Source organism: Salvia splendens, chromosome 4, assembly GCF_004379255.2.
Source record: "Salvia splendens isolate huo1 chromosome 4, SspV2, whole genome shotgun sequence".
NCBI classification, from domain to species: domain Eukaryota; kingdom Viridiplantae; phylum Streptophyta; class Magnoliopsida; order Lamiales; family Lamiaceae; genus Salvia; species Salvia splendens.
The window spans coordinates 12,719,022-12,732,877 of NC_056035.1; the positions used below are offsets into that span (position 1 = coordinate 12,719,022).

General features: G+C 40.0%; 1 protein-coding gene and 1 pseudogene across 1 annotated transcript; one reads left to right on the top strand and one right to left on the bottom strand.

The window, feature by feature from the left end:
* The first annotated feature begins 3,169 nt into the window (after window positions 1-3,169).
* On the top strand, window positions 3,170-5,244 carry LOC121798645 (annotated as a pseudogene).
* Window positions 5,245-12,377, bottom strand: LOC121798644 (probable inactive histone-lysine N-methyltransferase SUVR2). The gene is made up of 11 exons (XM_042197742.1): window positions 12,270-12,377; window positions 10,259-10,510; window positions 10,073-10,108; window positions 9,899-9,934; window positions 9,239-9,764; window positions 7,438-8,660; window positions 7,031-7,296; window positions 6,640-6,706; window positions 6,482-6,532; window positions 5,877-5,970; window positions 5,245-5,468 (listed from the first exon to the last, which is right to left on the bottom strand). The coding sequence occupies exons 2-11, from the start codon at window positions 10,445-10,447 to the stop codon at window positions 5,446-5,448; spliced, it is 2,511 nt and encodes an 836-aa protein (XP_042053676.1). The 5' UTR covers window positions 10,448-10,510; window positions 12,270-12,377; the 3' UTR covers window positions 5,245-5,445.
* Window positions 12,378-13,856: the final 1,479 nt, after the last annotated feature.

Genomic DNA, 13,856 nt, shown 5'->3' on the forward strand with positions numbered 1-13,856 from the left:
GTACTATTGATGCTGGTTTTAAGAATTACCTCAGATATCACTGGAGGGGGACTATCAGGCGAAGACGATTGAGGAGGCTCTGCTGCCGACAAGACAGGCTCGGCGGCAGTACTAACTGTCTTTGTTGGTTCCACGGCAGAGTTGCTTGGAAGTGACATAAACCATCTTAGGGGTCCACTCGACCTATCGACAGTTACTCTCCCCCTGACCACTAAGGCTGGTGTAATAATAATATTCGCACTCCAAAAAATTATAATTCATAGTGGTTATTATCTTCCTAGACAATGGATCAAAGCACCGATAACCCTTTTGGTTGATTCCATACCCCAAAAAACACATTTTATGGGGCAGGCAAAAAATTTGGCTCTTTCGTGTTTAGGAACATGAATATACATAGAACACCCAAAGACTTTAAGTGGTAGTGTAAGAGGTTCGGGTACTTTGGCTAAAGAAGATAAAAGTTGGAGCGGGGTTTTCATACTCAATATTTTTGTACGGAGACGATTCACCAAATAAACAGATGTAGCAACTGCCTCGGGCCACAAAATTTTTGGGACATTTGAGTCAAAAAATAAGGCACGAGTGATTTCTAGAATGATCTTATTTTTCCTTTCAGCAACTCCGTTTTGTTCGGGGGTATAAGGACAAGAAGTTTGATGAACTAACCCTTTATCTTTGAAAAAATTTGACATTTCCCGATTGACAAACTTCCTCCCATTGTCAGACCTAAGCACTTTGATTTGTGTCTGAAACTGAGTTTGGATTAATTTGTAAAACAAGACAAATTTTTCATAAACTTCGGATTTATTTTTCAAAAAATATACTCATGTCATCCTTGAACAATCATCTACAAAAAGTAAGAAATATTTAAAACCATGATCACCAGTAACGGGCGCAGGGCCCCAAACATCAACATGCACCAAAGAAAAAAGACTCTTAACACGAGTTTCAGTAGACTTAAAAGATTGTATGTGGCTTTTCGCCAAAACACAAGATTCGCAATCAATATCCTTAAGATTAGAAAAATGAGGAAAAGGTAACTTAAAATAACCATGAGATGGGTGACCATAACGTATATGCCACAACCAAGCTTCTCGAGTCGCAAATCCGTGAGCTAGCATTGCGGCACTGCCTTGGTGAGCCATCTCATCAACATAGTAGAGGCTTTGACGCTCAATGTCACGCCCAATTATCCTCCTCGTCCTGATATCATGTAATACACATAAATTAGGATGCATTAATAGTGTACAATTTAATTCCTTTGTTATGTGGCTAATTGACATCAACTTATGTGACAATTTGGGAACATAGAGACAATTTGACAATTTCAATGTAGGTGAGATCTCAATTGTCCGACTACTCTCCACTGATGTTAATTCCTCATCTACAGTATGTATCTGACTTTTCATAGTATCACTAAAATTTACAAAATCACACTTATCATGCGTCATCGTATCTGTTGCCCCACAATAAAAAATCCACCATTTCTCCTTATCACTAGGTCTGTGTTGTACAATACAAGTAATAGGTCATTTGTGCAAAATTTCAAAACTATTGGGACTAACAAACATACTGTCACATGATATGGGGTCATTTTTCGAGTTATGCAGAGTATAAGGTTCAGACTGTAAGGCATGGGGTATATGCTGCAATTTCCGAAAAATAGAGGGACTAGGCAATAAAGTATAAATTGGACTGGATTTTGCAAACCCTAGCCTATTACCTCCTTCACTAGATGCACTGCCGCTGCTCCTTCCTCCGATTCTGCCGGCGAATGCAGCCTTCCTCATCTCCTCACTCCGTCTGCCACCGCCGCCGTCGTGAGGGGTCTCTCCCTCAGCGCCCCTCCCTCAGGCGTTGGCCTCTACTCCATTCTCCTCAACTCCGATGGCCAATTTCGTCTTCCCTTTCTGACTCTCCTCCCACCAATCTGGAAAACCAACCAATTTAAAGCAGGTTTCTCGGGTGTGCTTGTTCATCCTGCAGTGAGAACACCAAAGCTTGGTCTTGTCGGGCTTATTTCCACCACGGCGGTTGTTGGCGGAGGTGGAGTGTGGTGTCTGTTGTCCGAGACGTGGCAGCGCTGACTGAGGAGCAAGGCGTGTGTTTCGGGCTCCAAATCCAAAGCCCACTCCGCCCGTGACGGATCTCCGTTCGTTGCGCCGGTTTGGTCGGGTTTGCCAACGGCATGATTTTCAGCCGTGTGGCCTCCCGTTTCACCCAGCTGTACGCGACGTCGACCAGAGGTGTCGGGCTCTCCTTGAGAATGTCTCTTCTTATTCCCTCATATTAAGGGTTTAATCCAGCCAAAAACTTGTATAATCTCTGTTGATTGGTGATGTCTCGGTACTGACATACTCCTTTGTCGCAGCAGGTAATGGGTCTGCCTTGGCAGCGGTCGATCTCGACCCACACACCGTGCAAGGTCCTCCAGTAGGTTTCCAGATCTGTGTCCCCTTGGACAATCCGACTGACTTTGTCCTCCAAGTCGTAGATCAGATACGGATCCGACGTACTTTGATACGTCACGGCCAAGCTTTCCCAAATTGCCTTCGCACTTTGGTGATGTGCGAAGTCTCCGACAATATCGATCTCCATATTGTCTATGATCCAAGAGAAAACCAGTAGATCGGTCTCCTCCCATTCTAGATACTCCTTATCTGGTGGTTCTGGGGGCGTCGGCACTCCAGTGATGTGCCTCAACGCCCTTCTACTTCCGATGGAGACTCGCATAAGCCGAGCCCATAGTGGATAGTTCCTTCCATTTAGTTTGAATGCTACTGTAACATTCTTACTTGCTTTGAGTCTGGTATCGTTGGGTTTAACGTCTTCTTCTTCTCCTGACATTCTGCAGGTCCAGTTATCGATTGCCTTCTGGTCGGGACTAGGTATATTTGGCTATGATGAATTATTTTCTGAGCCTGTGATTATCCTGCTCTGAAGCCATGTTGAATATTGGTATCATATATTCATTCAACTTATGTAATTGTGAAGGGGACTACACGCCTAAATAGGCTTAGGGTTAATTACATATGGTAAAATTTACCCTAGCTACAAATCAGGAAAAGAATAATTACAATCAATTCCAGATCAATTCTCTAATCTCTGCATATCTTCTGGATTTATTTCCAACATAGAGAAAATGGTTGCGCCAAGAATCATCAACCGAATGTCGAGATCAACATTCCTCGGCTCCCCAACCCTCCTCCCACCGCCGTCCACTGCCGCAGACGGAAAATGTCGGGCTCCCAAAACCCATCACGACCGTGACAAGACTCCTGTGTGGCCAATCCCTCCCCCCAAACCTCCCGGTGTCCACCGCCCGGTCCACCTGGTCCGCCGCCTGGCACCTCATGATGTGCCAGCTCGCCCCCTCCGACTCCACCCGGCCCTCCTCCCCCTTCCGCCTCACCACCACCACCACCACCCACCGCTCCCCCCACCTCTATGTCGGCCTCCCCTGCCCCTAGGCCCACCGCACCCTCATCGTCCGCGCCCTCAAGGGCCTCCACTCCGTCGTCCCCTCTCCGTCGCCTCCCCCGCCGCCGACGGCATCTGGGAATTCCGCCCCTTCGCCGCCAACACGAACACGAGCGTCATGGCCCCCGGTTTGGACGAGGCGAATGGGTGCAGGACTATGAGGGAGGTGTACAATCAGCGGTGCGGCGGCTACGGCGGCAGGTCCACGGTGCCGATGTTGTGGGACGCCGATGCTAAGAGTATCCACTATGGTGCGGACGCGGCGATAGCCGCGTGTGGGGGCGGTGGGCGGGCGGGTTATAGTGCGGAAGTTGTCCGCCCATGGGTCGGACACGGATTGGGGGCGAGGAGACGGCGGACGACGGATAGGCGGGCTGGGCGAGGACGCGCCGGGGAGGAATTAGCCGCGCCTATAGGCGCGGCGACCATAGTGATGGACATCCGCCGCGGCCAAGACATTTTCGATTTTTTTTTACCTCTATAAATACCACTCCCACCACCTATTTTTCACCATTTTCACAAAATCCATCCATTCACTATCTACACAACCACTCTCTAAAAATGCACCGAGGAGACGACGAATCACCCGACTCTCAGGAATCGGGCTATGACAGCAATCCATCACATCCGTCGGGCTATCCTTCGCAGCCATTGGGATAGTTTTTAGTTGTATTTTATTTTAATTATTCGTTGTATAAATTTACCCGTTTGCAATACAACGAATATTCGGCTCTAATTACCTCGTTTTCTAATTATTTACACTGCGATTATTTTAATTATACCTAAATGAAACTAAAAATATTTTAAAATGAAAATAGATTATAAAATTTGGGGGTTATTGCAAGTGTCCACCATAGTGGCGGAAATAGAATTTTAGGGCTGTGGACAACTAAACTGGGGCTATGGACAAAAATTGGGGCGGGGCTATTGGGGGTGTCCGCCCTTTAGTGGACACCCTAACGAAGTGGTTTGCAATGAGAGCTACGATATCATTCAATTCTTCAATTCCGGCCTCAACGACGTGGCCACCAATCCCGAATTGGATCTTGCTCCTCCCCCCTTGAAAAAAGAGATTGATCGCTGGAACAAGATTATCTATCCCAACATCAACAGTGGAGTTTACCGGTATGGCTAATTCATTCACTATTGTGCTAAGTTGTGGAGATTAGTTGAAAATTTTAAAGAAATGCAGGTGTGGGTTTGCTCAGAGCCAAGAGGTTTATGACAGTGCAGCAAATGAGTTGTTCAGTACAATGGAAATGGTGGAAGAGCATTTAGGGGGTAACAGATACTTGTGTGGGGACACACTCACACTCGCGGATGTGTGTCTGTTCACAACGTTGGTGAGATTCGACCTCATCTACAACGTGCTCTTCAAGTGCACCAAGAAGAAGCTCCTCGAGTATCAAAACCTCCATGGATACACCAGGGACATTTACCAGGTACACCAACACATTTATACAAAATTAAGTGAGTTTGTGTTGATATGTACTGTGTGGTTGGTTGAACAGATAAGTGGAGTTGCAGAAACTTGCAATTTTGGAGCAATTATGGATGGATACTACAAAACCCTTTTTCCGCTCAATCCGAGTAACATTCGACCAGCCATTCCTGCAGCGTGCGAACGTGAAGCGCTAGCGAGGCCTCATAACAGAGACTTGTTATCATTAAACGCCGTTGTGTAGTGTGAGAATAGCTATGAAATACATGTACACTCTTGGGCCGTCTTTGCACAAGCAATTTTGAATGCAAGCAAACACCAAATTAAAATAAGCCTCCAAGACTGGTTTCTTGAACACAATAAGCAAGGATTTTCTTACATAAAGTATCAATTCCCTCGAATAATCCAAGGAGGGGATTTACATGAAAGCACAGGCCAGAAAAATGGCATTCACAAAAACCCCTTAACCGAGATAAACTGTTTCTGTCGATTTGGAATTAGGGCAAAATGCTACAGCCAACTAGTCATATTCTTGAACCTCTAGTTCCTACAGCACAAAACATCTGGTTAGGAGCTGGTAAAAGTAAGAAAGACATGGACCAAATTTGAGATTAACAGTAATGATCATAACTTCCATCTGTAGAAGCTTCAACAAATAGTGGGCTAAATTACAATTTCTAACTGAAGAAGAGAATTCACACTTATATTTTGTTACTAAAAAGTAGAGCCGGAACAAAGAGAAAAATAAAAGTAGGTATAAATCATAGAAGAGGGGATGTGTGTAAGCGAATGAATAGAGAGTTCTCTATCATGCAAATCCTTAATACTAACTGGTGAGAGGAATACATGGATCAGCAGTAAGGAAGAGTTCTTATCATGCACATCCTTAACTGTTGAGAGGAATATATAGATGAGCAGTAAGCTGGGACAACAAGAGATAAAATGTCATTCTTACTTGACCGCCTAATGTTGCGACAGAACTTGCTACCACATTGACAGTGAAACGCCTTAATAGGGTGATCATGGTCGTCAAAATCAATGCCATAATCCTGAAAGTGCAACGTCGATTGTCAGCTTTGCAAATTATATTCAATGCTGATACTGATAACATCTAATTCTCCAATGATGTCACCGTACAATTAACTCATGAACATGTTAGAAGTTCATAACAGTAGATAGATAAGAACTAATACCGACCTTGAGAGTTGAAAGCCTAGTTTATTGGAAAGAAATTAACAATATCATACAAATCTTACTTCAGAACAAGCATATTCTACAGTTAGCAAGGCACAATCATATTCTACAGTTCTTAAGGAACTTCGTCTCCCACTAAAACAACAGAAATATTACTAAAAATCTAACCAGTCGATTCCATATACTAGAGGGTTTAAAAGAGTGTTTAGGCATTTGGCCTTTTCATTATCTTGATCAGCCATAGCATTTCCCCTCTCAATAGTAATTTGTCCTTACTGATTTGTAGCTTTTTTCACGTTATGACTTTTACAACCATAAAAAGGAAAATATATGATAGAGCATGACAAATGAAATAATTAGACCTACCCACGTGAGTTCTTCCATGGCCTTTATCTTTCTTGCAGTGAAGAGACCGAGCTGCATTAGGAACACAGTTAATAATATCATCCACAAATTTGGTCTTAAAAAACTCAAAAAGACAGAAACAGGGTTAATGATATCTGAAGTATGAACCAACTTCTTACACGATAGTAGTGGTGATCAGAAGTCTCCACTTTCACTGGTATCTCCACTAAATTTGAATCATAACATCTAAAATGGTAGCAAAGAGAAAATAGATGTTAAGAAAATCAGCAATTTAAATCAGAAAAACCGGCATATCTTTGAAAGACATTTTATCTTCAGAATGTACTTGACTTACTCAAGCACAAACAAATACTTTCAGGAACATAATTAGTTTAACAACAACAATGCCGTCGGATACAAACAAAGTTTAATCAAACCAATTATCCAATCCCGAATCTAACTGACACGACCCAACTTTATAATTCAACTGAATTGAAACTTATACATAAAGAAACACAAACAAAGACAGCAAATAACTGCAACACAAGTTCAATACTGAAACAAACTTACCTGTGGTTGATAAATCTTGCAACATTTCCATAATTTGAAGCATCTAAACAAAGCGCTTCTTCATCTTTCAGTGATTCTTCAGCACCCCAATCAGCATCCAGAACCACAGGATATGGATATTTGTCCTGTTTAGCACTCCTCAAAATGCGACCAAAGAACTCTGTATTTGTTAAAACTTCTCCAATAAACTCACAAACAAAAGCACCTTCTGGCAGGTCCTCTAGAGTACACAGACCCCACCCTTTTCCTTCCAGGGTCATAAACACCTGATCACATTCAACAGGTAAAACACACGTAGAATATTACTGTGTATTTATCGTCAAAGGATGCAGATACTCATTAAGTCCATACAATTAATTGCTAGAGTCGGGGATACAAAACTGATGTAGTCAACAGTAAATTGCTACCTGCAAATTGCGAGTTATTCCTCTCTGCACCACACGATTGCCACATTGTTTACTGCAGCCACATCTCAACCAGCATTCTTTGATGAATTTCCTAACCAGATGACCTTTGCACGGTTCAGGGATATCATCAGTCTTTGACTTTTCCACAGGACATTCCTTACAGAAAAACTGGTTGTGTTTCTTCAGATCACGTTTCAAGGAAATACACTCTTTAAGAAGTCCTTCCTTAACCAGACCATCTGTAGTATATGCAAACTCACCTCCAACTAAATGTGCACATGCACATGGTGCAGATGATGACAAGCAATTCCCAGAGCAAGCAGAACAACTGCTATCTCCAATGTGGGCCAAGGAGATATTAACAGAAGCATTTTGAAAGACCACATTTTCAGGTATGTAGTAGAAGGATGGCGGGGACTCACTATTAACTTCATTCACCAGTGAAACAATAACTTTTTCTTGTCCCTTTGTTATGTCAAAAAGATCATGCAAAGGCTTGATATTTTCAGGAGTTACTGGCTGATCAACAACCACCAAGCTCAGACCATTTGTTTCTTCTACACAATGCTCTTTGTCCTCAGTATGTGTTCCATTGTCATCCCCACCACCCCTCTCCTCCAGATGACAGCCATCATCTGTGCCATTGCAAGAAGTAACCAGTGGTGTTGTAGGTAAAGGTAACTCAGTATTAGACTGGGGATCATTTACTCCAGTTAAAGAACATAACTGCAGTCCACCGTCACCAAGATCATCTGTAGCAGGAGATTTACTTGGTACGTCAATGGTTGTTGGATGCACGTCTAGGGTTGAAGAACCCACACAATTCTGATCTGATCTTAAATTCAGAAAGCACTGACAAATTTCTTTCATAATATTCATCACGGAAATGTTTGGGTCCAAAGTTTTGTATGATTGGAGACATTTATCCTCCACCAATTGTAGAACTGTTTCAAGACTAGGCATGTTGAAATCAGGCCTTACAAGAGCCAAGTTGCAGCTCAAGGAAATTTTCACCTCCCCAAGAGGCGAGGAAGCAATCTCTAGGTTAGAAGCTAACTGATTTTGCACCAGTTCAAGCTCACCATTTGTTCTCGCTTCATTTGGAATGTCGGTTCCTTCATTTCTTTCTTTTTCATCTCTGGATGGTGAAGCTGAGGGTTCAAGACAAGACAGTTCTCTAATTGTACCATTCATAGCAGATGAATCTCCTTCAACGCATGGCTCTGAAAATTAATAACAGAGATACTGATGGTGAATATTAAACTACAATTTCTGCGGAAGTTTCTTACATAGTGACAGAACGGTAATCAACATCATCAATGGGTCATTATGTTCCTTGAGGGAAGGTTACTGAAAATGTAACTGGTTATCTCAAATAAGTCCTAGTCTGGGACAGTATACTATTGAGAGCTACACAACAGCCACACCCCTTGACATTTAGCACATAAAAGGAAAAATCAGAATCTAGAAATTACTGGACAATCATCAACCAAGACTCCCTGGAAACTAAAACAAAGACCCAAATACAAAAGATTACAAATGAAAACTAATAAGTAAATTATAACATGCAATAGCATTGCTTTCAGAGTTTGGACAAGAAAATAAAACTAAGAATTTCTGGGACTCATAGGGGTAGATTTTCATGATCCAAGGGAGTCTAATCAGCACAGAGTATGGAGTAACAGGAAATGCATTCAGCTGAAACTAGTACCTTGATCGAGATACAAATGATAGTTTAAAAGCAAAAAAGAAAGCAATATATGTAACCATATTAGCACTCAGCAACAATGGAAATGCCAACCTGGATCAATGACAGCAAGAGGAAGCACAAGTTGTGGCATGTCATCAGTAACAGGCTCTTCTTTAGGAATAATTAAAGGAAAACTTGAAACACGCTTCTGTTTGGGAGCCGGAACCCTACCACGTATGACCTTCCACTCTTTCTTACCAGTGGCCTGAGGAGAACTATGAGGCAGTGAACTCTTTTCCACAGTTGCAGTTTGAGGAGAGAGGGATTGCCTTTCCCCGTCTCTGATCTTCAGAGCATGAGGACTCGTGGTGCGATTAGGCTGGCAGGGGTCACATAACTCACGGGCAACCAAGGACTCAGAAGAAATAGGCTGCTTTCCTTTTACTTTTCTAAGTAACTGAGAATCAGGCCTTTCGCTTTCAGTTGGTTCATCTTTAGGGATGATCAGGGGCATCATAGGACTACTATCAGTAGCTGCCGCAGAGAAAGTGCTTTGATCATCTTGGTATCTGAGTCGCACCCTTTTCAAAGGCTGTGGTGATTCTTCAGCTGCTTGAGCTTGTTCCTCCAACCTTTTCTATTTTGGAGAATCAACCAGAACATAGTATCACATGATCAAGGAAAATAAAGTGAATGAAAAATATCAAAACAAAATTATCACTCAAATATTGAAATTTTAAGGGATGGCAAAGTACAAAATGGATAACCTACTTCAGCATTCCTTGTCCTCTTGGAACGCTCAACGGCCTGAAAGATGAGTGCAAAATGCAAGCACGTATAAATCTCTTGTAAAATTTGCCATAGTAAATGAGCAGAGTAATCATGAAGGAACAGAAGCTTTTTTAGAGATTGGAATATAAGCAATTCAATCGAAAGATAACATACTTCTCGGTCCGCAGTCTTCTTTGATTGCTCATTTGCCTGAATGAGAATAAGCATCAACAACTACAGGTCAGCACTTTTGATCGAACCAAGTGAAGTACGCTAGCGACTAAACAAAAATAACAAATATATGGAAACAGAACTTCCACAAAAAACCAGAGAGCTGGTTGTTCAGCATAAGTCACTTACTTCCGCTTCTTGTCTCTCAAATATAGCATCAGCAAGCGCCCTATAATTCTCCTCTTCAATAAGCTCCCAATTTTTGTCATACAATTTTAACAAATTCTTCAAAACTGGTTTCACCAGAACATCAGAAATTCCCAGATCCTTCATAGCTCGAAAGGCACTGGCAACTTTAGCTTTTGTCTGCTTGCTCATCTTAGCAGATTTTTATAAATCGGGCTCGTAAACTTTGAATGCACCAATAATCCTTCACCACTTCTATTAAGCACAACAAAACTTAGATAAGAAGAAAACACGTAACAGTAAACTAATCAGTACTTAGTGTGCTCCCCCATAAAAGAAAACTAGTGGAGGTTGATATAGCCACCACTCAGAACCAGCAACATTCATTCTACTCATTAGAACCGGTACATCACATTCATAAAAGTAGCACAAATACCCAATTAAGCAGACGAGCCAAATAACATCCAGACACAAAAACTCATTAGAACCGGTACATCACATTCATAAAAGTAGCAAAAACAGTAGCGAGAGACAAATCAAAATTCAAGAGGACGCCTGATCCCCTAAAATTACTGAAGAACACCACTCAATGTTTTTTTCTTTCCTATGTATCCTTTAATATAGTACCAACTACCACCAGACAATTTTTTGTTGCTATATGTTTTGTACCCGCAACATGTGCTAAGCATGAAAATGGAATTATGGAAGTAATCTACATGTTCTGTACCCGCAACAAGTGTTAATCAACATATACTAAGAATGAAAATAGAGTATGTTAAATCAAAATAATATTGAGAGAAGCTTCACCATTTATAAGGGGTTAAGTTAGCATAGTATTATGCAATATATGCATATACATTACTGCATAATTGCACACACGTTTATACCAAGACAAAGAAAATAGGACAAATACACATATTTATATGTCACTGGCTAAGAACATCAACCACAAACTATGAAACAAAAGGCCATGCTGTAATTTCCCTAACAAGTAAAATGAATTTCACTTTCAATGCTACTTGTATGGGTTCATCGATGCGCACTCGAACTCTAGTATAATATTGTCCGCTATGGGCCAATTGTCCTCACGATTTTGTTTGAGATCACTCGAACACTTATATATTGCTTGCAACTTTCTTTATTCCCCTATGTGGGATTGTCTGGACCCCAACATTACTTATTTTCAAAGATGTAACAGAAAAACGAGGCCTTTTTCTCTTAATCAGCCATCATCTGTGAAACATTTTAACTCAGACAAGCTCTTAAACTCATCTAGGATTTAGCTTGGTATTAATACAATGACAACTTTTCAAGCTTAGAGGCAATAGGATTTTTCCTCTCTCACGAGAATCATGTAGGCATTAGGCCTGAAATCTTTAATATCAGTAAAAAAATATATCCAGACAAAGTGAATACAAAGTTTTTAATCAAAATAAAAATTATTTAGCTAACAACTACATTGCAGGCTCAAATCGATCAACCCAACAAATACTAATGCTAGTAACTTTGTTAGTTTTTACCCACCTAGAAGAACAATTAGAACATGAAATCGTGTACGACTGATTATAATACTAACGAAACAACGCTACCCATGCAACAAAATCACTCCATAAACCCTAATCACTCCATAAAGCAACAAAGGCGCGTGGGCAAAGAGAATTTCTCCGCAGGCGCAAAAGGAGGGGAGACGAATGAATTCAACTATAGTGCATTAACCCATAAACCCTAATTACTCAAACAAAATAAACGGAAATTAAAAATAAAATAAAATAAAAATTGATGAAAGAGGTTGAATCCATGAAATGCCGGCAACAAAAAATCAAACGAACATTCCATATGTAAGAGAGACTCTTTACAGATTAAATTAAAGAATCGTCGAGGAAATAATCAGCATGCATTCAAGAAAAATGCTTGATTTTTAAAAAAAAACAAGAAAATTGTTAGAGATATATACAAGGTTTGGGAGATTGTGCAGGAAAATCAAAGATTCACAAAGGAGCCGAATTATTCTTACCGTCAATTAGAATTTAGAAACAGCTGCCATGAGAGACTCTCTGAGTATGAGCTTGAGTTGAGAGGGAAAAAATGCATTAGAAAAATAGGGTAAAATTGTAAATTGGAATTTAATTTTCTAAAAGGGTATCTTTTTCATCTGAAAATTTCATTTCATCTTTGTATAAAATAAGAATCCATTCATGAGACATATTTTTTTAGATATTTATATTTTTAAAGGGGTATTTTTTTCATATGAAAATTTCATTATTGTATAAAATAATATTATATTCATCCCAACTAAGTTGAGTCATATTTCATTTTAGACCCAACTAAGTTAGAGTCATTTCCTTCCAATCACTCTTAGGCTGTGTTTGGAACACGGAATTGGAATTGAATTCTAATTCAATTTCAAATCCTATGTTCGATAAAATGAAGTAATTGATATGAAATTGAATTTGAAAAATGAGTAAAGACCAAAACTGGACCTGAACATATGTACATTTTACGATTTTAGTCCTAAACATTATCTTTTGAATTTTTGGATCTCAAACATTTCAACTCGGATCACAATCAGTCCAAAGTTAACTTTTCCGTCAAATTTTAACGGTCAACATTTTTAATCCCAATTTTGACCAAATTAAACTGTTAAATATGATTACTAACTCTCTAGTTATATCCTTAATTATTTTAATAAATTATCATTAAATTACAAAATAAATAATATAAAAAAAAGGAAATGAGAAATTCAAAACAACTCCATTTGTATCCAAACCCTAGTGGTAAATCCAGATCAATCATGTCCCCAAAAACTCAGATCAAATAAGCAAAAGCAACCATTTCCTTCTCCGAGTTACATTCTACAATGGGGACAGCTCTACAAACAAGGCCACGACAAAAATAAAATAAAATAAAATAAAATAAAATAAAATAAAAATGGGACCTTTACCTTTTCAGTGTAGTGAATGAAGCGTTCAACGGCGAGAGAGATGGCGACGATGACCGTGCAGATGGCGGCGACCACCCACGTCGGAGTGAACTCCAAGCTCACCCCTTCTCCTTCTCCGCCGACCATTTTCCGTTAAAGTTGAAGTCTTCTCATTTTCCTTTTTAATATTATTTGTTTTCTATTTTAAATGATAACTTATTAAAATAATTAAAGATATAATTAGGGAGTTAGTAATCATATTTAACAACTTAATTTGGTTAAAATCGGGATTAAAAATATTGACCATTAAAATTTGACAGAAAAGTTAACTTTTGGACCGATTGTGATCCGAGTTGAAATGTTTGGGATCCAAAAATTCAAAAGATAATTTCTATGACCAAAATCGTAAAATGGGCATATGTTTAGGACCAATTATTGCATTTACTCTTGAAAAATTTATGCATACACATTATATACAAAATACACACACAAAATACACATGCTATATACAAATACGCACACACAAAATACACACTTCACACACTACACACTCTACACACGCTATGCTATACAAGAAATACACACACTACCCACATTACAAACACACTATACACAAAGTACACACACTGCACACACCATACACAAAATACACACAATCCACACTCTACACAACATACACAC